General features: G+C 41.5%; 1 protein-coding gene across 5 annotated transcripts in view; it reads left to right on the forward strand.

Moving 5' to 3' along the window:
- The window catches only part of HIBCH (3-hydroxyisobutyryl-CoA hydrolase), a 142,865-nt gene that overhangs the window by 28,626 nt on the left and 88,627 nt on the right, over positions 1-25,612 (forward strand). For 4 of the 5 annotated variants that reach the window (XR_001817062.2, XM_017500711.2, XM_017500710.2 and 1 more), the window contains exon 2: positions 3,793-3,835. Coding sequence is in view for 3 of the 5 variants with exons in the window: in XM_017500711.2 (XP_017356200.1) it covers positions 3,793-3,835 (43 nt within the window). In the remaining 2 variants the exon portion in view is untranslated. Of the gene's footprint in view, positions 1-44; positions 588-3,792; positions 3,836-25,612 lie in introns of all 5 variants that reach the window. The other variant, XM_017500709.2, reaches the window with a different exon arrangement.

A 25,612-nucleotide genomic window follows, 5' to 3' on the forward strand; every position in this document is an offset into this window, starting at 1 on the left:
TTACTTCATAATCTTAATAATATCACTCCCCTCTGTTTCCACAGCTGCTGTTCTTCATCACCCCATGCCTAAATTATTGGCCTCCTGGACTTGATTTTCTGCTCTATTCACACCTTGCCTACTTCTGGGATAATTTCACTAAGCACTACTTTCATGATGTCTTCCTGCTTCAACAGTTTCATGTAGTTTGTTTAATTTCGTGAGGCCATGTTTGTTTTATTGGACACTTGGAAGAAGTTCCTGAGTCATAAAATTCTCATCTAAGACAGTTGTTTATTTAAACTTCATGCATCATAACCACCTGGAGGATTTGTTAAACGCAGATTTCTGGGCTCCACCATTTCTTGTTCAGTAGATGTGGGGTGGGGCAGAGTTTCTAACAAGTTTTTAGGGGATGTTGATGGTCCTTGTCCAAGTCATACTTTGAGAATGACTGTTCTAAAAAACCAAGTTGACATCAGCTGAAGGAAATAAGCCTGATAAAAGTTAATTAAGAAATTAGAAGTAGCGGAGATGTGCATGCCCTCTTCCTTTCCACCAGATGGCAGTTTTGGAGCCAGTAGAAAGGAAAGATCATAAATTCAGAAGTACTTGGGGCGCTGAATTCTCAAATACATTTTGAGGTATAAAAGCTAATATCAAATTTTAAATGACAGATGAGTGTGAATTTGAATGAAAGCAGTATGATTATGTAGAATTTGGCAAGGAATTTGGTTGTATGTATGTACTTTTTGTAGTAATTGGTCCACAGATTTTTGTGACCTATAAATACTGTGCACGGTGGCTTTGTACTTGCGTTTGGTGGGTTTACATTAACTTTCTCTGAGTTAAATAAAATTATATTTTATGTATAAAACTGGGACTTGGAGCTAGGCCTGAGTTCTCTTTACTTGCAGTCAGTACTTAAACTGTTAGATAAGACTTGCCAGTCTGGCTACACCCTCTTTAACTTTGAAATGACATTTGGGTACTGGCCTCATTAAGGAATCCAAAGTCATTCTGGATCTAAAGAAATTAGCTCTTAAATTTTTCAATACTTAAAACTTCCAAAAAGATAAAATTGAGTCAAGTTGAAAACATTTTAGAAATGGTGTTTTAGGGTAGTGTAGTTCAGACTTTAAAAGTAATTCTGAAAACCTTGTTTAGAAAGTATCCCTAAATTAGATACAATCTGTCACTTCAGTTTCATAATTATAAAGTGTTAGTGTTGATTTTTAATGACAGCTTCCATTCTTTGAAATCATTTGGGGAGCTTCAAACAATATCTGTGCTTGTGCCCCACCTCCTCCAGAGTTTGAATTAATTGGTCTTGGTGTGACCTGGGCTTTGGAATTTTTAAGAGTTTCCAGGTGATACTTTTTTTTTTTTTTTTTTTTTTTTTGAAGATGGAGTCTTGGCTGTTGTCTTGGAGACTGGAGTGCAGTGGAGCAATCTCAGCTCACTGCAACCTCGGCCTCCCAGGTTCAAGCTATTCTCCTGTCTTAGCATCCTCAGTAGCTAGGATTACAGGCACCCACCACCACTCTCAGCTAATTTTTGTACTTTTAGTGGAGACTGGGTTTTGCCATGTTGGCCAGGCTGGTCTCAAACTCCTGACTTCAGGTGGTCTGCCTGCCTCAGCCACCCAAAGTGCTGGGATTACAGGAATGAGCCACAGTGCCCAGCTGAGTCTCCAGGTGATTCTAATGTACAGGCCAGTCTTGAAATCACTGGGCTAGGATGAGAATATTTTACTTGTGCTGAGACAAATGAAAACAATGCTAGTTCAGGAATGTGAACTATGACTGATTTAAACAAATAGTTCATTTCTTTTTTTTTAATGCTGTTATTCAATTGGAATATAGTATAAAAGGAAAGTACTATAAATTCTGAAAAGTTGGATTACAAATATTTTTATAAATCCAGTCATCCAAGTTGTAATTACAAGGGGTAACTGGTCATATTGCCTTTTGTGAAACCTCAGCCAGGCTGTTCCTCTTCATATTATCTCAGTATCCTTGAAAAATTAACAGATTGTCAATTTATCAGTTCCAGTAGATAGTATATATATCTGCACGTGTGCACAGCCCTTATCAAGCTGCTGCAGCTACTGAGTCTAGCTTTGACCTCTTTCCATAGATCTTAAATTTAGCTTCTTAAAAAGCACACAGTATATTCTAACTGTAGTATTTTTATATGCATATCTGTCACTGCATTGTGTTTTTTTCAAGGGCAAGAGCTGTGTCTTTTGGGAAATTTTTTAAAAGGCCCAAAGCATAATGATACAACTTGATGAATTTTCACAAACCAAACATGCCTAAATAACCAGCACCTGATGAAGAAACAAGCTATACCAGCATTTCAGAGGCCCTCCTCATGCCTCTCTCAATCACTGCCCTTCCCCGTGTTGCCTTTTACTTTCTTACTATAATTTACATAAAGCAATTGAGTACACTATTATGAAGTTTATAGCTTAGTGAACTGTGTGTGTGTGTGTGTGTGTATGTGTGTGTGTGTGTGTGTATGTGTGTATGTGTGTGTGTATCTGCAGTCCCGTAATCAGCATCGGGATAGAGACAATTGCCAACATTCCATGTTTGTTCATGCCTTTTCCCAGGTCCCCCCACCCTCACCATTCTCATGTCCATTATTAGTGGTCACTTTGGTCAAGCTGTGTTTCAGGCTTTGTTTTCCTAGCCCAACAAGTGCTTTTAAAACAGCAAATATAGAAGTGTGTTGTGTTTATTGTTTTTGTAGTCTGCTCTCCTGTTGTAATTTCTGTCATGACGACTTTTCCATGTTACACATTTAAATACCTGTTAGTATTTTTAGTGGCTGTGTAATAGCTATGTGTATTCATAGGTGATACAGTCTTTAAAATAATGCTGTTGTCTTAGACATTTACTTTGTTTTCAGTTTTTCCATCATGTAAATCATTGTGAACATATTTATCAATCAAACTTTGGTCATATTTCTTTGATTTCCCTAGTGCACATGCTTGTGGAATTACAGGATTGAAGGGTATGATCATTGTAAAGGCTGTGGATTTGTATTTCCAAACTATTTACTAGAAAGGCAGTACCAATTTATACCTCTCTACAGTGTCCGAGAATGCTGTTTGTGTTGCATCTTTAACAAAGCTTTTTTTCTTTAGATTAACAACTTTATTTTTCAGAGTAGTTTTAAGTTGATGGAAAAAATGACTTGCAAATTTGAGCAAAAAAGTTCGACAAATATATAAGGACATATATCAACTATTACAGTATCATACAGATTAGTTTCACTGCCCTAAACATCTCCTGTCTTCTACCTGTTCATCCCTCCCTTCCTTTCCCAAGCCCCTGGTGACCACTGATCTTTCTACTGATTTCATAATTTTGCCCTTTTCAGAATATCATACAGTTGAAATCAGAGTATGTAGCCTTTTCAGACTTTCTTCTTTTGCTTAGTAGTATGTATACATTTAAGTTTCTTCCAGTTTTTTTTGTGGCGTAGTGGCTCATTTCTTTTTTTCATGGCTGAATAATATTTTATGTGGTTTTACTGAAATTGGTTTGTCTTCCAAGCATTGAAGAACACCTTGGTTACTTCCACATTTTGGCAGTTATGAATAAACCTATCATAAAATTCATGTGCAAAGTGGTTTTACCATTTTATGATCCTACCAGCAGTGAATGAGAGCTAAGCCTTTTAAAACTTTTTCTTATAACAATACCTTTTAGAAGAGGCTGAAACAAAAGGTGATATGCTATTTGTAAACTGAGACATGACTACCCATGTTACTGTTCTCATTGTATTCCACATTTGTTTCAGGTTTAATGCATTCAAAAGGATTAATATCATACAGCGCCATTTGGTAAGTTTTAACTTTGTTTTGCTGGCATTATTTGTATGTGTAACTTAAAATGTAATTGTTAGAGAAGTAGAGAAATACTGGTATGGCAGATTTCCTTGACCTTGGTACATCATGGTTCTCAACTGGAGTGTCAAGACATGACACACATACCTTGTAGAAGGTGGCATAAGATTATGGTTAAAAGCATAGTTCTTGCAAGTCAGGATGCCTGAGTTTAAGTAATGGATTCACTACTTAATCTTGGGTGGATTCCTTGGTCTCTTACAGCTTCCCTTTTGATATATATAAAGTGAGGATGATAATGATAGTATCTACCTTAGAGTGCTTATAAATGATAAATAAGATAATTGTATTAATCAGGGTTCTCTAGAGCGACAGAACTAATAGGGCATATGTATATATGAAAGGGAGTTTATTAAGGAGAACTGACTCACATGATCACAAGGTAATCCCACGATAGGCCATCTGCAAATTGAGGAGCAAGGAAGCCAGTTCAAGTCCCAAAACCTGAAAAGTAGAGAAGCAACAATGCAGCCTTCAGTCTGTGGCTAAAGGCCCAAGAGCCTCTGGCAAACCACTGGTATAAGTACAAGAGTCCAAAAGCTGAAGAACTTGGAGGCTGATGTTTGAGGGCAGGAAACATCCAGGACTGGAGAAAGATGAAGGCCAGAAGACTCAGCAAGTCAAGTCCTTCCAACTTCTGTCTGCTTTTATCCTAGCCTTGCTGGCAGCTGATCAGATGGTGCCCACCCAGACTGATGATGGGTCTGCCTCTCCCAGTCCACTGACTCAAATGTTAATCTCCTTTGGCAATACCTGCAGACACACCCAGGAAAAATACTTTGCAACCTTCAATCTAATTGAGTTGACACTCAGTATTAACCATCACATTAATGCATTAAAAAATTTAACATAGTGCATAGCATATAACAGTCATTTTATACATGTTAGCTGTTATTGTAATGGTATACTGGGAAAGTTAGATATACATAGTTTATCAGATTATATGGAAGAAATAAATTTTAATCACTTTTGTGTCTCTTATAGAGGCTCAAAGTAAATTGCACGTAAAAATAATAAGTCATCTGATATCACTTACTGTATTCTAGGTGGTATTCTAAGTACTTGTCATGTATTAGCTCAGTTAATTCTCATAGTCCTATGGAGTACATACTACAGATCGCTTATGTTCAATTCTAACACCCCAAAACCAAAAGTTTTTTGTTAGTTTGTGGTAAATACATTGGCAAAATCTGACCTGGATGTACTTGAAGCTCTTTTAGTGTTTATCCTAACTAACATGAACGCTTATGGTTTGGTGCATAACTATAAAAACACTTTATTACTTTTATTAAGCCTAAGTGGATATGGGGATATGAAGCCTGCCATATCCCTTCCTACCTGTGATAGTACATTTTCTGTTGCTTAAAATAGAATACCTAAAACCGAGGAATTTGTAAACAAAAGGAATTCATTTCTTATAGTTAACAGAGGTTGAGAAGTCCAAGGCCGGGCCGGGCGCGGTGGCTCACGCCTGTAATCCCAGCACTTTGGGAGGCCGAGGCGGGTGGATCACGAGGTCAAGAGATCGAGACCATCCTGGTCAACATGATGAAACCCCGTCTCTACTTAAAAAATACAAAAAATTAGCTGGGCATGGTGGCGCGTGCTTGTAATCCCAGCTACTCAGGAGGCTGAGGCAGGAGAATTGCCTGAACCCAGGAGGCGGAGGTTGTGGTGAGCCGAGATCGCGCCATTGCACTCCAGCCTGGGTAACAAGAGCGAAACTCTGTCTCAAAAAAAAAAAAAAAAAAAAAAGAAAAGAAAAGAAAAGGGAAGTCCAAGGCCAAGGTGCTGCATCTGGTGTGGGCCATTTTGCGGGTGGGAGCTCTCTGTAGAATCCCAAGGCGGTATAGGACATCATATGGCAAGGGGCTAAGCATGCTAGCTCAGGTTTCTCTCTCTCTTGTAAACCCACAGTCTTATCCCATAACAACTCGTTGATTCATTAACTCATTAACCTATTAACCCATTAATTTAGGAATGGGTCAGTTCTTTCATGTGAGCAGAACTGTCATGCGCAATCACCTCTTAAAGGACTCACCTCTAAGGCCTTTTGACCTTGGACATCAGCCTCCATAACTACAAGGAAAGGAGTAAATTCCTTTCCTTTATAAATTACACAGTTTCAGGTAGTCTGTTGTGAGCAACAGAAAATAAACTAAGACAATTTGTATATTACTGTTAACTCTAGACTTTATTTGGATTTCACCAGTTTTTTTTCGTTAATATTCTATTCCAGGAATCAAGGACACTGCATTTACTTGCCACGCTTTTTAGTCTCCTCTTGTCTGTGATAGTTTCTCAACTTATCTTTCATATTTTTCATGACCTTGACAGTTTTAAGGAGTACTGGTCAGGTAGCCTATAGAATACCATCTCATCTGGGCTTATCTGTTGTTTTTTAGATCATTAGACTAGAGTTAAGGTTTTTGGCAAGAATATTGTAACTGGGTTTTTTTTTTGGATGTTGTGGGTTTTTGGCCTCCAACTTCTTAAAGAATGAGTGGTGGGGCTGCTTCAGCTGCACTGTATGCTCACAAGGTAAAACTTTGGACCCAAAACAGTGTTGCAGAAAGGTGATTTTATTTAGGTAGAGAAAAGAGAAGGAAAGGAGAAGAGAAAGGCTTCCAGGAAGAGTGTGGAAGGGGATTCCAGAGGGAAAATCCCAGAGGGAGCTCCCACCATGTGGGAAGGGGTTCCAGAAAGTCGGAAATCTGGCACAGGTGAGGGAGCATGGACTTTTATCCTGGGAGAAACCTCCACCTTCTCCAAGACCGTGGGCCAGCGAAAGGAGTTCCTTAGAACTTCTGCTGGAGTGATTGACTTTTAGTTTCTTCCCACGCCCACGAAATTCAAACATAAACCGTTGAATCTCCTGGATGGAGAGAGATGGGAGGGGGACATAGTGCTGGGAAATTCTTGCCCTTAAAGCTACACCCACTCATGGACCTGGAAAGAGAACACATTCCCTTATTCCCCCTTCTGAACAGGAAAATTTAACTTCTGTTGGAATAGGGGTGTCGATCTTTTTTAACTACTTCCTGCTGAAATGGGGCATAGAAGGGGCCCTGCAATTAAGGTTTCTTCCAGAGAGGAGCCTTTTAGGGGTACAGGTTGATTTACAGGTTCATGATAGAGCTTACAAGCCAAGGACATCCGGGGTTCCAGCAGCAGGATTAACTGTGACCTTATGGTTCTATAAGAAATAAATATGACCGGGTGGTTAAAGATGAGAGACCCAGAGTTACAAACAAGCCTAGGAGAGAACAGAGCCAGGTTCTTGAAGGTCTCTAGCCCGGTTTTTGATTGATTCCTGAGTTCTATATTTAAAGTAGCACTTAACTGGTTTACAAAATAGCATTTTTCCTAGAAACAGGTTTCCCTCCTCTCTGTGGTTAGCAGATTTAGGACTCTTTTATTTTTAAAGCTATGGCAGCTAAAGAATTAAGCTGGCTTGCAGAGACAGCTGCCCTTTGCAGAGAGAATTAGCAAGAGAATTTGTTATTAATTAGCAAGAGAATTTGTTATTAATTAACTTTTGAGATAGCTTATAGTAACTGAATAGAGGTAGTAACTTTCCTAATACCAGCACCAAGTTTTCAGGGCAGGAGGGAAATACTGAGAAGGCTGTGCCAGTGCCCAGGAGACAATTGGCTTCCTGGACCTTTATGGCTGGCTTTACCTGGGGCTTTGTGAGGGTGCTGGCTTATGCTGGCACTTGTGTCAGGCATTCTCAGTCCTGCCATTGGGTCATCTGGTCAGACACCTGAGGCCCAGGGGACCTTGGTTCCCAGGGAGAGTGTGCTCTGCAGTGATTCCCTTGGCACAGTGGGCATGGATGAGGTGGTGGTCCGTTCCTCTGGGGACAGTTTCTTACGTGTCCCTTTAGACTGCACTGGTAACAAGTTCTGCCAGAGTGGCAGCTAACCCAAGCCTCTCCTTCATTTGAGCCCCTGGGGTCTGCTTGCCTGAAGGCCATAACTAAGACCACAGCCTTTCTTGGATCTTTCCTGTTCCTTTCAGCCGGTTCCTCTTGGTCTCTATTATAAAACACTGAGGTTGCCTGGTTTAGCAGTGATTTTAGACTCTGTTCTGGTCCCAAAGTCAGCTTCTGAAGCTTCCTTCTGATGTCTGCTGCTGACTAATAAACTTGTCCTTTAGTTTTAACTGACCTTCAATAGAGTTTGGTGACAGGGGAGTGTACTTTCTTAAAGCCTCTTGCAATTGCTTAGGGAAACCTGTTGGGTTTTCTTCCCTTCCTTGAGTTATGGTGGATAACGTTGCGTAGTTCATTGGCTTCTTTCTAGTTTACCTTAATCCCTCAAGCATACAGGTCAGGAAATGCTTATGGCTCTAGTCTGCCTGTTCTGAATCTGGATTCCAGTGAGGGTCTGTGGCAGGGACTGCCTGAGTACCTGTGGGATATCTGTCCTTATTCTCTGGCATTATCAGATTATGTACCTAAGGTACTAAGTGTCCCCAAACTCTTGAGTTGTTGCTGGAGCAGCCTCCTTTTCATTGCTGGTTAGGGTTTGATTAAGCAAAAGCATGACATTCTTCCAGTCTAATTTGAAGGACTGACCCAGGCCCTGAAAAACATCTATATACTTGTTGGGGTCATTTGAAAACTTTCCTAAGTTCACCTTAAGTCAGAAAGTGAGAAGGGGGTGTGTACCTTTATTGGGCCAAATTCTCCTCCCACTGCCTGTAGGGGGCAGAGTTTGGGCATCTGGGTAGCCTGAGATGTCCTGGCTGTCTTGGCCCTCCCTGGCTCCTGTTGGGGTACAGGAGCTGAGGAGCCCTGGTTGGCATTGGTGGAGGTAGTTGCCACAGGGAGCCTCACAGGTGGAGGTAGTCCTGAAGTGGGCTGAATAGGGTAAGGGGCACAGGCCAGACAGAGCTGAGGCATATTCCTTAGGGAAAAGAATAGTTGCACATAGGGGACCTCAAACCATTTACTCTCACTTTTACAATGCAGGTCTAATTGTAGAATGATGTTATAGTCTATACTTCTCTTTGGAGGCCAGGTTTTTCCACTTAGCAGGGGGTATTTCAGCCACTCTGTTCGGCAGAGAAAGATCAGCTGCTGCTGCTTCAAGAGTTGTGTGTCAAATTGGTCCCACTTTTCCAGTATACATTTTAATGGGGACTTGAGCTTAGGAATAGAAGCACTCATTTGAAATTGAACACAAGGGATGTCCTCATCCCCAGTTAAAAAAATTACAGCTTCTTTGACCTGAGGCATCCCCCAGGTAAAATGGGTACTGAAATGAAACGGTTTTTCAGTTGGTACCCTGAAGTTTTGTGTGCCTAAGATGTGTGATCCATCTTATTAGAGGGCTCGCCATGAAATGGGTTTCAGTCACGACCTACCAGCATCACGGGCCCACGCCCACGGCCTCTCATGCTCTACCAGTGATCACCACCATAGGGGCATGAAATGGAAGGAAGCTGTTGGGATTGGGTGGTAATACTAACGTGCTCTGACGAGGCCCTTGAGGCTCAGGAGATGGGTAGCAGTATTTCCAGAAAAGGTCCAATTTGCAGGCCAATTTATAAAACTGCCCTAGAAGGGTAAGCCTCTAGGGAGTGGCCTTTAGAGCACACAATTTAAAGAAGCAGACTGGGTCGATGCGGTTGCCCTGCCCATTTGAGTGCCTTTGTGCTTGCCCCCTGTCAGGAGAAGAAAGTGTGCCACGCCCCCGCTCCGGGTCGTGCAGTCCTCTTGTTACCGGGACCTTGTGCGCACTCGAGGCCACGCCCACAGCCACCATGTTATAGGGACCATGTGCGCACCCTAGGTCTGTCCCCCGGCCGCTGCCCACACAGGGACCCGCAGCTGGCATGTGAGCACCCCGGGAATAGGCCTTGTTCTGTCTCTGACTGCGGTTTTTTAACAGCTGCATTTTGTGGTTTCATGTTGCCCCCAACTAGGGATCCGAATGGGCTGGCCAGTGATCAAGGGAACCAGCAAAAGCATTTTCCCCCTGACACTTCCTTAGTGCTGCTGCCTTGCTCAGAGCCTTCACAGCTGGAACGCACCTCAAGCTGCCCCACAGCTCTTCTCCCTGTCCAGCTCTGGCTTATTGTAGGGCTGGGCGCTGCGCGGTAGGGCACCCTAGTTCCATTTCGGCTAGCAAGGAGGGAAAGGCCTGAGGGCAGGGGAGGGCGCTTGGCTCCACCCCGCCGGTTCTGAGTTCAACACCTGTCCACGCCTGCGCATGCCCACTTCTACCCCTGGTACAGAGTGTTTGCTTGTCCCACCTCTCACAGGTTTTTGCCCAGAGAAGCAGAGGGGGGAGAGGGAGAGAGAGAGAGAGGGAGAGGGAGGGGGGAGGGGGAAGGGGTGGGGGAGGGGGACAGCTTGGGAGAAAAGGTGCACTTTAGTTATGGCTGGCCTGCACCTCTGTGGCTTGGAGCATGACTCCAGTTCCCGACAGCCCCGCCTGGCTGCCACTCCTTCTTAAAGAGACAGGACAGAAAGCAAGTGAGAAGGGTCCAATATTTTCACTTACCCCTCCGAAATGTTTGCCTTCTTACACTTCTCTCCTTTTGCCCCACGTTGGGCACCAATTCTGTAATAGGGTTTTTTTCTTGGATGTTGTGGGTTCTTGGCCTCCAACCTCTTAAAGAATAAGCGGTGGGGCAGCTTCACCTGCACCCTGTGCTCGCAAAGTAAAATTTCGGACCCAAAACAGTGTTGCAGGAAGGTGATTTTATTTAGGTAGAGAAAAGAGAAGGTAAGGAGAAGAAGAGAATGGCTTCTACTAAAGAATGTGGAAGGGGATCCCAGAGGGAAAATCCCAGAGGGAGCTCCCACTGTGTGGGAGGGGATTCCAGAAAGTTGGAAATCTGGCACAGGTGAGGGAGCGCGGACTTTTATCCTGGGAGAAACCCCCACCTTCTCCAAGACCCTGGGCCAGTGAAAGGAGTTCCTTAGAACTTCTGCTGGAGTGATTGACTTTTAGCTTTTTCCCATTCCTGCGAAATTCAAGCATAAACTGTTGAATCTCCTGGATGGAGAGAGATGGGAGGGGGGCATGGTGCTGGGAAATTCTTGCCCTTAAAGCTACACCCACTCATGGACTGGGAAAGAGAACACATTCCCTCAGTATGACAGAGGAAAAGTACCCTTCTAATTACATCATATCAGGGAGTATTTGTAAGTTTTGACAAACGCATCAGGGAGTACATGATATCTACATGAAGTCATTGGTAATGCTAACTTTTATCCCTTTGTACAATTTATTGGTTTTTCAGTATAAAGTTACCATTTTTCCCTTTCATGTTCTGCTTGTTGAAAGCAAGTCCTTATGTCCAGGCCACACCCAAAAGGTGAGGGGACCAAGCTGTGTCTCTTGGAAGGGAGATAACTACATATGTCATTTAGAATTCTGTAAGGAAGATTATCTCTTCTCCTCCATTTATTTATTCTGTGTGGATTCATGGATATTTATTCTTTGGGCTGTGATCTAATATCAAATTATTTATTGCTTCATTGTTCCAGTTCTGGCCATTAGGAATTTCTTCATTTTGGCGTCTGTATTTCTTTCATATGATCCCATTCTTTTAATTTTTTTTTTTTTTTGAACATTTCCTTTCTGGTGCTACAAAGTGTGCTCTGGACTCATTTTGTGTTTTCCTTATCTTACGCTGGAATCAGCCATTTCTCTAAGGAACCCTGGTTGCCTTTATTGGAGAATTGCACTTGGAAATCAATTTCTAGGCTCTGGGAGTGCTCTTTGCTACTGCGTGTCTTGGCTTTCTCTCAGAGGATAGAGCTAGGGTAAAGCATGTATGTGTAGTAGAGTACATGTGCACTATGTACTAACCCATGTATTCATACATATCTGTAATTGTTTCTGTACTTATTTTGTATAAGTGTATTAAACTAAAGATGAGTTCATAGTGATGTCTTTGTCTTTAATCCAGTACCATGGGCAGGGTTCATTCTATCTTTCCTTCTTGTTCTACCTGTAACTCGCCTCCTGACAGTGAGAGCCAGGCTCCCTTACTTACTCATTTAAACCTAGTATATATGCAAAGCAGTTGCAGAATTGTTGCCTGCTCTCCACTACCATGAGAAGCAGTGTTGATAGAGTAGACTGTTGATGTACGGTTCCTTTGTTATCATCCTTACAATTTTCAGTCATTTCACTGATTTCCATAGTTAGTTAACTCCCTCATCACCATAGTCACTTCATTGAGGTTATGTCATAATGTGTAATTCAGTTAGGTTCTGAGAAAGAAAAATAAAATCCTGGTTCCCCCAAACAACTGTAACCCCCCTCTCAGCCAAGGGGACCCCAGAGAAAGCTTAAAAAGTGGATTCCTGCCAAGATGGAATGGGAGCTTGGACACACCATGTTATACCTCCTCCCTCACTAGCCACCATTAGGCTTTCTTCCCTAAGAGTTAAACAGAAACCAGCCCTTTCCCCTGCTGATTTTAAGCAACCACCTGTCGTTTCTTCTTTTTGCAATTTTGACACAGCAACTGACCAGCATTCCTTCCTTATAAGAGAACACTGATTATGGAGTAGTTCTGGCCAGCTATGGAGGCTGCACACAGTGGGCATCCATTTCCTCTGCTTCAGCTTTTGATGGATACGGCCTAATTGTGATACATTCCATTGTTAAGTCTCCACTCAAGAGTTAACATGGCCATTTATGCTGTGTACATGTTAGCTTACTATACATGCATGTGCCTTCTCTTCATGAATAGTCAAAGCTCTTCCTGTTACCTGCTGAATATGTTTACATAGCCAACCAGTTCAGCATAAATTCCTATTTCATTTTTCCCTCACTAGATGTGGTTGCTCGTGGCTTCTGTCAGAGGCTATGCTTCCCAGCCTGTGGGATGGTCAGCCTGCAGGCTGCAGCCGTTTATGAGAAGTAAAGCTCTCTTTTCCAAATTTATGAATCTCCTGATTCTTCAATTAACCATTCATTTGTCATAGTCTGTATTCCATATTGGAATCCCCAGATATCCTGGCTATTTTTTTTTTTTTCCTTTTAAAAGATAGCTCGTGCTATGGTTTGAATGTATATATCCCTCCAAAATTCTTATGTTGGAGCCTAATACTGCATGTGATGGTATTAAGAGGTTGGGCTTTTCAGGAAGTGATACCTTATGAGCACCCCACCCTTATGGGATTAGTGCTCTTATAAAAGAGATTGAAGGGAGTACATAAGACCTTTTTGCCCTTTTCCTTCCTTGCACCATGTGCTGACACACAGAACTCATGAAAAGTAGGGCCTCACCAGGCACTGAATCTTGAACTTGAACTTGCCTTGATCTTGATTTTGAACTCCCTAGCCTCTGTAATTGTTAGAAATAAGTGTCTGTTCTTTATAAATTACCCAGCTTAGGGCATTTTGCTGTAGCAGCAGGAATGGACTAAGATAGTTGGTGTATGTTGGAAACAGGTTTATGACGTCGGGAAAAATCCACACCGAGACAGTGGATCACTCAGCAAGGCTAGTTTACCTCCTGCAGGAAGGGTGCAACTGGCCAGCAGTCTTGCCACGAGAGCACACCTGAACAAAGGAGACAGGGACATTTTTAACTTTCATAACCTGACGCAATCACCCTACTGCTGTGTCCAGTTTCCATTGGCCGGAATGGGACCTCATATTCTATGCTTGAGCCAATGGGCTAAAAACTTGAAAATTTCCTGAACAGATAAGGGGAAAGAAGATGGGGAAGAAGACAAGGAAGGGGAGAGGAAGCTAGTCAGGAGAAGGTCTGGAGGTTTTCTGAATAAGGAATGGCATACACCAGGGTTTGGAGCTTGCCCAGTTCTGTTCAGACATGTCGGAGCAAGTCAAGGTAGCTGATTTAAGACACAGCTGATTTAGAGAATATATACATGGGTGTATGCTTATGCTAATAGTAGATAATAGCTGTAGAGCAAGAGATTGTAACTCCTTCTCCTCATAATGTAGTCCAAGATAGAAACTTTGAAGAAGAACTTTCACACCTCACAGTGTACATTAAAGTTCGCTCTTTGTGATGTACATTGCTGTGAGTTTTGACACATTCATAAATCATGTGCCCATCACCCCAATACCATGCAGAGGAGTTCCATTGCCCTAAAATTTTCCATGTTTTCCTTTTGTAGTCAGCCATTTCTCCTTCCCCCAACTCCTCCTCTCTCCTCTGGAGATTGAGATTGACTGCATTTTAAAATTTTCCTTTTCTTTTGTCCCCAGTTCCTTTTCTTCAGCTGTTCTTGGCAAGCACTAAGGTCCTTAGGCTATGGTTTTGAAGTACTTCTCCTTTGAGATGAATACTTATTTAGTATGTCTCTATTTCCTTTCCCCACTGGAATGAGACTTCATCAGAGCCCTGGGACTACAAGCTTGAAGTTTTCTTTCCCCTCCCTGCAGATAAAGCCTTTTGTTCTATATGGCACATAAAGGGAAAGGATTTAGCAGTGACTGCCATTTCCCTCCTGAGCCAGCACCCCAGTTCCAGATTTCCATAGGAAAGCCTGGTTGGGTTCCACATGGAAAGGTCAGCAAGAGAGTGGGAACCCCCCATGACTGAGACCCCAGGAGCTTTGAATCCTCACACTTGATCTTCAGGAGTTTATCAACACTTTTAATCTTTCTTATGGCTTATGCCCCTGGTTAGCAAATATTCTGGTTCAGAAGCCTCAAGATTCTTAACCTCTCCAATTGCTCTTATAGTTACATCACTATTGTAAAACCTAAGGTTGGTTTTTGAGGTAATTTTCAGACCCTTCATTCCTTTGCCTGCAACCTCAGTTTTCTTAGTTTACCAAAAGTCATTAATTTGCAGTCCAGTTTTTTTCTTGTTATAAGGTTAGGAGGAACATCTGTCTAGCTCTCAACATCTCTGAGCTGAAACAAATTAATAGAGTTTTAAATGTTTGCCCTGGTTTTGGGTAATAATTTACATAAGTTGTTCAATGAACGTAGTTACAAAAAAATTTTGTTTTTGTTGACTGGCAAATCCAGCTTGGTTCCCGGAAAAAAATTATGGAGAGAGATAAAGTATTAGTAGTTTTGTATAATATGAAAACTTTCATAATTTAGAATGATGTATGTTGGAAATGGATTTATAACGTCGGGAAAAATCCAAATCGACACAATGGATTACTCAGCAAGGCTAGTTTACTTCCTGCAGGAAGAGTGCAACTCGTGGGCAGTCTTGCCATGAGAGCACACCTGAACAAGGGAGACAGGGACATTTATAACTTTCATAACCTGATTCGATCGCCTTACTGCTGTGTCCAGTTTCCATTGGCTGGAACAGGACCTCACATTCTATGCTTGACCAGATTGGCTAAAAAACCTGGAAATTTCCCAAATAGATAAGGAGAAAGAAGATGAGGAAGAAGAGGAAGCTAGTCAGGAGAAGGTCAGGAGGGTTTCCAAACGGCATGCCCCAGGGTTTGGAGCTTGCCCCGTGAGACATTGACCACCTGCAGAGGTGTGGCCTGCAGTTCTTGACTCAATGATGGATAAATGAATGAATGTACTCTTACACCATTACAGTGATTCAAGTGGGCTAGGGATGGTCATCAGCTGCTTTCAGAGGGCAGAATGCAGCCAATTGACCAAGACCCTCTGTCCATCCACACATTTATTCTGTCAAGATTTTACAACAAAGGTTTTAAGTCAACACACTTGTGTATAATCAACATGGTTAAAAGAGTGGTCTTCTGAATGCTAAAAACCTTAGGTTCTGGGCCCAGAGTAAACACTGTTAACAGGTAACTCCCCTTTGATCTACCCAAGAGGACCATCCAGCGCAAAGTTTACGTGAGGAAACAGAGTAGAGACAAAGAGTTGTGGGGTAAACAGACTTAAACTGGTAAAGCCTCTTATCTTTCCTATCTTTTCTTTAACGTGGACCTCCCACTTTCAGCCTGTCCCAGTAAAACCTTTTGGCCTTCCAAAAGGTTTGAGATGTAATCTATAACTTTCCCTAATATTTTCCATAATACTTTGCCAGCCACCCCAAGTGAATTCCCACAGCCCAGTTCTGTTCAGACATGCTGAGTCAAGGTAGCTGATTTAAGATGTAGCTGATTTAGAGAATATATATAATGGATATATGTTTATGCTAATAGTGGATAATGGCCAAAGAGCAAGAGATCATAAATCCTTATAATGTAGTCTAAGATATAAACTTTGAAGAACTTTCACATCTCTCACAATGTAGTTATCTGAAAAATGCAGCTTTTTTAGTCTATCATCTGTCTTCTCATATGAGTTAGAGAGTTTAATCAGGGAAGTGTTATAGGTGTTATTAAGAAATAATTTTAGGCAGATAGAGAGGAAAAGGAGTCCTTGGAAAGTTTTTCTTTCTTTTAAAGCAGCTCCAGAAACGTTTCTTGTCTAGCAGGAAAGCCCTGGCTCTTAGAGACGGGCAGGCAATCTTTGGTATGCACATGCCAGCCATTAGAAACTGGGTCCACCCAAACATGGCAATTGTCCTCTTGCCTTTGCCCTAACATGTGCCTGGCAACATGGCCACTTCCATGTATCTCCACGTGTAGAATATCATGTTGCCCTGTATTTGCATATTAAAAGGCTAGAGTGAGAGGACCAGTATTTTCGAGGGCTCTGTGAGTGACACACCTGGTCAAACCAATCCCCTGAGCCCTATGCAAATCAGACACCACCGCCTTCAGTCTACTCATATAAGCAGCTACTTTTCCACGGCACATGGGGTCTCCTCTCTTGGCTTTGGAGCACCCCCCACCGTCTTTATACAGGAGAGCGTCTCCTTTCTTTCTTCTCTCTTCTTTCTCGCCTGTTTAGCTCTCCACTCTGAAAACCACTCCACATGTGTCCATGTTGTCTTACCTAATTCAGTGTGAGACAAGAGCCCTGGTGTTCCTACACTCATCCAAGCTGTATCATTTTGGTGCATAGGCTGGGGAGGGAAATTGATTCATCAAACTGGTGAGTATGGAGCAGATCACAACTTTAAATCTGTCCTTTAATCTCAAGGCTCTGCTCTAGCTACCCTGTCACCAGACTTTCTCTTTCTATCCGCATCGTCTCTTTCTCTGCGTGAAATGTGCAAGGATTTTTACAGTCTGGGAACAGCATTTTCCGCTTTCTCCCATGGTGAGGTTACTTGCTACCTCTTTTCTGATGAGCACGTAGCATTTCTAAGCCAACAGCATCACCTCATGAAAGTAAATCAGGCTCTAGGCCTCTTCTGGGAAAGGAAAGTTTCTGCCTTTAGCAGTTAGGAGTAAGATGTCCTCCTTAGCCAAATTTTAGTCTCAATGTTGTCCTACTGGAAGGAAAGTGGCCATTCGGTTCCTATGTTCCTTTAAGGCATCTATTCTATCTCCTATTAAGACAGTACTTAGTGAGGGGATTTTAAGTCTGGACGTTAACCGGAACCATTTTTCTATGGGTAAATGCTTTAGCATGGGCCATAATAGCAGGATATAGAGTTCAATCTAGCATGCTCCCTCCCGTAAGGGGCCCTTGCCCAATTCTGTGACTTTTCTTGAAATACATTTTTTTGGGAAGGCACACAGGCCACACAAGTCTCGGAGGTCAAAGGGAAATAAAAGGCAGAGGACTAAGATCGCTTGGGGACAGCGTGACTAAGGCCCAAAGGTTGAGTTCCTCTGGTGCCATGGCTTGGAGGGTCACACCTGCAGTCATGGGCAGCACATTTAAATGGGTGCCAGGAATCCAGGAACCACAGAAATAGTTGGGGGATGCCCTCTACTGTTTTCGTCTCCACCCTGGATCACATACTGAAAGGAAGGAGACTAAAAAGATGCTTTTATTCTCATTTCTCTTTCTGTCTTTTTTTTTCTGAGACGGAGTTTCGCTCTTGTTACCCAGGCTGAAGAGCAATGGCGCAATCTCGGCTCACCGCAACCTCTGCCTCCTGGGTTCAAGCAATTCTCCTGCCTCAGCCTCCTGAGTAGCTGGGACTGCAGGCACGTACCATCATGCCCAGCTAATTTTTATATTTTTAGTAGAGACGGGGTTTCACCTTGTTGACCAAGATGGTCTCTATCTCTTGACCTCGTGATCCACCTGCCTCGGCCTCCCAAAGTGCTGGGATTATAGGAGTGAGCCAGCATGCCAGCCTCTCATTTCTCTTTCTGAATAGGTAATGGATTGTCTTTAACATGCACTCCCCTGGAGTGTATTTTGAAGCACTGGGACTCCTTCAACCTTGAAACTTTGAAGAAAAAGTGGATTATTTTCTTTTGCACAAGGATATGGCCTTTTTACTAGACCTTTGCCCGTGTTGCAAGATCAACCCAGCTCTTGTAGCAACTATATCGGGCAGGCCCAGGGAAAATAGTTCCCTAAAATTAAAAAAGTAACTTTCAGGGAAATCATCTGAGCGTCCCCCTTATTTGGAGCCCCTTCAAGTTCCCTTCTCATTGCAGGGCCTTAGGCAATGTAAAGGGAGACTTAGGCTAATTTTCCGACAACCCTGATAGGTATATAGAAGCTTTCCAAAATTTAACTCAGGTATTTGATCTCTCATGGAGGAATAACATTCCGAAGCCAAACCCTAACTGCAGCTAAAACAGGCAGTTCTGCAAGCAAAAGAAAATTTTGGAGATTAGCAGTATGTCTCACATAGTAGGCTAAAAGGGAGGAGAGAAAATAAGGAAGGCAAAGAAATAGGGGAAACACCATTCCCAATAGGAAAAGAGGCAATACCTCTTGACAACACTAGTTGGAACTCCTTTCTGTGGCATTTTTCCTTCTTTTGTGGCTTAAAATGGCTTCTCTCTCTTTTGTAATTTTTTTCCAACCTGGGATAAGTTAGTTTTCCAAACCTTAAAATGGTTGGCTTAGAGTTAAGGTAGGGGGAAGGGAACCCAGAAGCCTGATATGCTAGCAGAAGGGTAAAAATATCTTACCAGTCGAGCTTTTGGCTTTTCTCTTCCTGTGTAAACCGGTAAATGGAATAATAAGTATCATTGTTTATATTCTCTGTAAATTTATAATTAATTAAAAAGGATTTGTGAGGTTGGCCTTAAACCGTAAACAATCTGGTGTGCTTTGCATGTCTTTATGGTTCTGTTAAAGAAAAGGTATTTTAGGTTAGGATGTAGGCCCAGGACCTCATAAGCTTGCTGTTCAAGCCAGCCCAATAAAACGATCAGTAGGCCAAAATCTTGTAGCCTCCAGCCGCATGATTCCTAACCCATGGTTTCTAATCTTAGAGCTAGTTTCTCGGTCTGGTCTCCAGGCAAGAGGGAAGTATATCTTAAGAAGGGGCTGTCATCATCTGTGTTTCAGACTGTGCACTGTAAGTCAGGCTTCTCCCAAAGTTGGTTCAGCCTATGCCTAGGGATGGGCAAAGACAGTTTGGGAGCTGGAAACAAAATGAAGTTGTTTGGGTTGGATTTCTTCCACTGTCTCAATCATAATATTGCAATAACTTTTTCAAAAACTGCTTATCACCCCTTTAACAATACCTGGTATTTTTAAAGTAAGTCATAACCTGATTAAGTCTTGTTGGTTTCACCTGTGAGGTTACCTTTTGTAACTTTCAAAAGCCAAAAATCTTAACTGTTTGGCCTGGCTAAAGTTAAGTAACAAGGGATTTAAAAGGATTTTCTTAAAGAGTACTCAGCTTAATTCAGAGTGGATATTCAAGTTATAGGTATATTTAAAAGCCTCTTCTCAGTTGACTGAATTATTTTTCTCTATTTTTTGTCTTAACCACTCTTAATGCACTCATGAGAGGCCCTAAGAGAACTTCTGATAGCATAGGACTCCTTGGGAGAAACAGAGAAGGTGCCATAGACCGTTTTGGTGAGAAAAAAAAAACAAAAACAAAAACAAAACCCTCTGTTTCCCTCATGTAATCTCCAAAATTAAAAGCAGAGTGTTCCCTCTCAAGATCAAAGACTCTGTTCTGTTATGCATTGTGTCTACCGTTTTAAATTTTGGGGGTATCAAATTACTTCACATTATAAGAGAGATTTGGTGTGTAATAACTAGGTAGAAAATACACTGTAGGAGATGGCTAATAGTAGTTATAAATCAGAGAAGCATGCTCTTGGCCACATGAAAAATATGGAAACATCCTCACCCCTACTAAGAGTTGAGACTCCTATGGGGGATGGGCTAATTACAAAATAAGCCAATTGGCTTTGGGTTGCCTTGCAATGAAATGCATGATAGAAGCACTACACTATGTACTCCCATAATATCTATGTGGTCTTTTCATAAATTGAGCATGGAATAACAGCATGGCAGGTAGGTCTTAAGACACTAATCTGCCCCTTAGTTAAAAAAAAAAAAAAAAAAGGGTTATAAAAGATTTGTGAAGATTTTACCTCATGGTCAAATTGGTTAAGATTAGATGGAATGATCTATATGTGGTTTCATTTAAACAAATCGGGGTTAACATTGACAAACTAATGCAAGGGTAAAATTTGGCTTTGAACAGGATTTTCATGTCATAGTAAAAGGTAATGAAAGGTTTTTGCCTTTTGAGTCATCATTTTGGCAAAATAATTTATGGAAATCTGGAAATTGTCCTTTGTGATGGCTGGCTTTTTGGATGGTTCAGAGGGCCCCTGAAACATTCAGAAAAAAGGTAAACAGGATTATTTGATGTGTTTGGTCACATGAGATTGCCAAAATGATGTCCAATCTTCTTCAAGTTATATTTTGGTGAATAATACTAATATATGTTAATGATCTATAAGGTTTCATTTAAACAAATTGGGGTTAACATTAATAAACTACTGCAAGGGTAAAATTTGGCTTTGAACAGGATTTTCATGTCATAATAAAGACTAAGGAAAGGCTTTTGCCTTTTGGGTCATTTTTGCACAATAAATAATGTATGGCAATCTGGAATTCTGTTTCATAACATCAAGTGTTCTAAACCTCTGACATTTAACAGGTGTCCCAAAATCAAACTTCAAGTTTCAAATTTGTCCTTCCTGGTGCCTGGGTTTTTGGGTGGTTCAGAGGGCCCCTGAAACATTCAGAAAAGAGATAAGATTATTTAACATGCTTAGTCACATGAGATTGCCAAAATGATGTCCAATCTTCTTTAAGTTATATCTTGGTAACATATTAGTTAATACTAATATATGTTCCCAAATTGTATGAGATTTCTAAAATTCTAATGTCTAAGTATATGCTGTTAATCATAATTAAGGGTAAAGTTATTGTAAACCACAGAGATAAATATACTTCTTTGTCAGTCATGTTTTCAACTGTAACTATCCTGGAAATTTTGTCATTCACAGACAATTGTTATCTGCTTTGTTCTTTCTCAAAAGGGTTTATAATCAAGCTATGTTAAGGACTTTAACAGGTGCTCTCAAATGCAGGTTTTTAATAGCTTTGAAGATTGTAATATTGGAATAGAGAAAACTTATGGGACTAATACAGAACTGACATGTTCACAAATATCAAGCAAAACAAGAGTTAACTAAGTGGACTGCACTCAGAAAGTTAGAGCAAGCCTCTTAACTTTTGTTTGGAATATTGCCAATCCTTGTTTTGTTTTTCAGAGTCAAGGAAACTTACTTTAAACTGTTTATGGCCCTTAATAATTGAGTATGCTATACTACTGTGAATAAAATTTGGAGCATGTTTATTTTTCTCTGCTTGGTTTCTCTAGAATTTGAAGACTGTCTGTGATTACTCTTACGGCAATATAGTTGTTTGCATCAGTGCAATAAGAATCCATGCTTCTTTGTCAACAGGACACAATTGGGAAAACTGGTTATTTTACTAAGGCTTTGACTGAAAGGGCGTGTTTCCCTTAGGGAATCAAGCTTGACATGCAGAGCCAATAAAAGGAGAGAAGTGGCCTCATACCTTGTCTACACAGTCCCTACACAGGGTTTCTAATCTGTTGTCAGTAAAGAATGTCACTTTCTTACAGCTATGGGAGCTCCAAATTTATCTTGGGACCCCAGGAGAGGATCACTCAATTCACAGGTGTTTGAGGACATAAATCCATGGCTAGGCTCGGCTCTACTAGTTTTAACCTGAAATTCCTTGTGGGTCAGAGTTTCATCAAAGCCAATCCAAAGGTCTATGTAGAAATAAGCATTCTTGCTGCACTTTATGCAAATAATCAGGCCAAGTGTAAAGTTTATTCTGTGAACAACACACATGATCCCATCATAATTTGTTTTTACCAAAAATGACTGGAGAGAGAAATTGTGCTCCAAAGCTTATCATACCTTTGTCATTAAATCCTAGTGTTGTTAATTGTTTTTAAGCCTTTTGCTTACATTTTAAACTAACCTGCTTATTCCTGTGAATCAAGTGGTGATCTCCTGCAGCTTGGAACTAATAAAAATATCTGAATCAGTATACTAGATCTGGCCAATTATCCTGCAAATTCTGCCAGGGAATAAAAGTGAGTAAGGTGTCCATAACCCAGAGGTTTCTGTGTTTGGGAAAATAAAACCATGGAGCTTCATAAACCCCCAAAGAGAAATTCTATGTCTTGGCAAGTAACATTATAGACGAAAATTACTACACCACACTTGTGGGAATTGCTATACTCATTCTACTATTTGCAATAGAGTTACAGATACTTAAAGATCAAATCAAAATTATTGACAGGCTCAGGGAAAATGCAGGTTTCAGCGTCAAGTGGCTACAATCCCTCTTTGAATGAATTCCAGTCGTTTTTATGGAATTGGTTAACCCCTTTATTAAGCCTCTCTTGCTTTTATGTCTTGTATCAATATTTGGACCCTGTATGCTCAATACTATAATTTGAATTGTTTCCTCTTACCTAAAAGCAATCAAACTCCAAGTGGTGCTGCAAACTGAACCAGTGGCAGCACCACTGGATGGACATGCCGTTCTTCAGAGGACCCTCAGATTGACCCCAGGAGGAGCCCTAGCTGCTGTTTCCCATTTTATGCCCCTTTTCAGCAGAAACTAGCCGGAAAGAGTTACGGTCCAAAACCCCCTAACATCAGTTAGGGTGATATCTCCACAGGAGGGAATGTTATAGGAATTATTAAGAAATAATTCTAGATAGAGAAGAAAAGGCATCCTTGGAAAGTTTTCTTCTCTTTTATAGCAGCTCTAGAAACGTTTCTTGTCTAGCAGGAAAGCCCCTGCTCTTAGAGCTTGCGTGCAACCTCTGATATGCAAATGCAGGCCATTAGAAACTAGGTCCACCCAAACATGGCGATTCCCACCATTGTTCTCTTGCCCTTGCCTCCACATGTGCCTAGCAACTTGGCTGCCTCCCAGTATCCCCATGTGTGCGGAACATCATGGTGCCCTGCATTTGCATATTGAAATACTAGGGTGAGAGGACTAGTGTTTTTTTGCAGGCTCTGTGAGTAACACACCTGGTCAAACCAATCCCCTGAGCCCTATGCAAATCAGACAACATCTTCTTCAGCCTACTCATATAAGCAGCTACTTTTCCATGGCACATGGGGTCTCCTCTCGGCATTGGAGCCCCCCTCCCTCTGTTTGTGTACAGGGGCGCTGCTGCTTTCTTTCTTTGCCCTTTCTTGCCTATTAAACTCTGCTCCTAAAACCACTCTGCGTATGTCCATGTTGCTTTGTCTAATTCAGTGTGAGACAGGAGCCCTGGTGTTCCTCCACTCATCTGAGCCATATTAGAAGTAGAACCACTGTTGAATATTAGGGAATAAATGACTTATTGTGGGAATACAATCTTCCGCAGTAGTGACAAAGCTATTAAATGGTCCAGGAATAGGAGTTGGAGGATCAAAAGAGTTATTCACTCTCCTTCCTACTCACCTGCTGGTTACAGGTGGGCAGCAGGAACTTGCAAGAAAATCTGGGAGGCAAGGCACTTCCAGCTGCTGGAGTGAGACTGTGAAGGTGAGGTGAAGAGACTGTGAAGTGGTAAAGTCTTTGTCTGCTGGTGGACCTGGGCAAGCTGATTGCAGAGCACAGAAGAGGAAGGAAAAGCTGGAACTTGCTGGCAGTTTCAGAGAGTAATGGCCACCGCTTCACTTCCAATTCCAATACTGATGTAGATTAATCTTTTGACCAACTCTAATTTACAGCCATTCAGATAGACAAGTGTCTGATCTTTGACAAACCTGACTAAAAGAAGTGATGACAAAAGGATTCCTTATTCAATAAACGGTGCTGGGATAACTGGTTAACCATATGCAGAAAGTTGAAACTGAACCCCTTCCTTATACAATATACAAAAATTATCTCAAGACAGATTAAAGACTTAAATGTAAAACCCAAAGCTGTAAAAACCCTGAAAGACAGCCTTGACAGTATAATTCTGGACATGGGAATGGGCAAAGATTTATGACGAAGATGCCAAAAGCAATTGCAACAAAAGAAAAATTGACAAATGAGATCTAATTAAAGAGCTTCTGGACAGCAAAAGAAACTATCAACAAACATACAACCTACAGAATGGGAGAAAATGTTTGCCAACTATGCATCTGACAAAGGTCCAATATCCAATATCTATAAGGAACTTAAACAAATTTACAAGAAAAAACAACCCCATTAAAAAATGGGCAAAGTACATGAACAGACACTTTTGAGAAGAAGATACATATGTGGCCAAGCAACATATGAAAAAAAAAAAAAGCTCAGTATCACTGACTGATAGAGAAATACAAAACAAAACCATGATGAGATACCATCTCACACCAGTCAGAATGGCTAGTATTAAAAAAACAAAAAATAACAGATGTAGTGTATGGCCATACCACCCTGAACATGCCTGATCTCATCTGATCTTGTAAACTAAGCAGGATTGAGCCTCATTAGTACTAGCCGGGCACAGTGGCTCACGCCTATAATCCCAGCACTTTGGGAGGCCAAGGAGGGTGGATTACAAGGTCAGGAGTTCAAGACCAGCCTGGCCCATATGGTGAAACATGTCTCTTCTAAAAATACAAAAAAAAATTAGCTGGGCTTGTGCCTGTAGTCCCAGCTGCCCAGGAGGCTGACGCAGGAGAGTTGCTTAAACCTGAGAGGTGGAGGTTGCAGTGAGCTGAGATTGCGCCACTGCGCTCCATCCTGGGCAACAGAGCAAGACTTCATCTCTAAATAAATAAATTAAAATAACAGATGCTGGTGAGGTTGTCGAGAAAATAATGTTGATGGGAGTGTAAATTAGTTCCACCATTGTGGAAATAATTGTGGTAATTTCCTCAAAGAGCTAAAAACAGAACAATCATTTGACCCAGTAATTTCATTACTGGATGTATATCTAAATGAATTTAAATCATAACACCATAAAGACACATGCGCACATATGTTCACTGCAGCGCTATTCACAAGAGCAAAGACAATGGAATCACCTACATGCCCATCAGTGGCAGATTGGATAAAGAAAATGTGATAAACACACCATTGAATACTATGTAGCCATAAAAAGGGACAAGATCCTGTTTTTTATAGGTACGTGGAGGTTCCTGGAGGCCATCATCTTTAGCAAACTAATGCAGGAACAGAAAACCAAATGTCGCATGTTCGGCATGTTTGCACTTCTAAGTGGGAGCTAAATGATGTGAACACATGGACACAAAGAGGCAAACAATAGACACTGGGGCCTAGTTGAGGGTGGAGGGTGGGAGGAGGGAGAGGATCGGAAAAAAATAACTATTGGGTACTAGGCTTCTATGACAATCTGTACAATAAACTCCCATGACATGAATTTATATAACCTGCGCATGTACCGCTGAACCTAAAAGTTAAAAAAATCCTTAACAGTATTTCCTAG

The sequence above is a fragment of the Cebus imitator genome, unplaced genomic scaffold, assembly GCF_001604975.1.
Source record: "Cebus imitator isolate Cc_AM_T3 unplaced genomic scaffold, Cebus_imitator-1.0 Scaffold268, whole genome shotgun sequence".
Lineage (NCBI taxonomy): Eukaryota > Metazoa > Chordata > Mammalia > Primates > Cebidae > Cebus > Cebus imitator.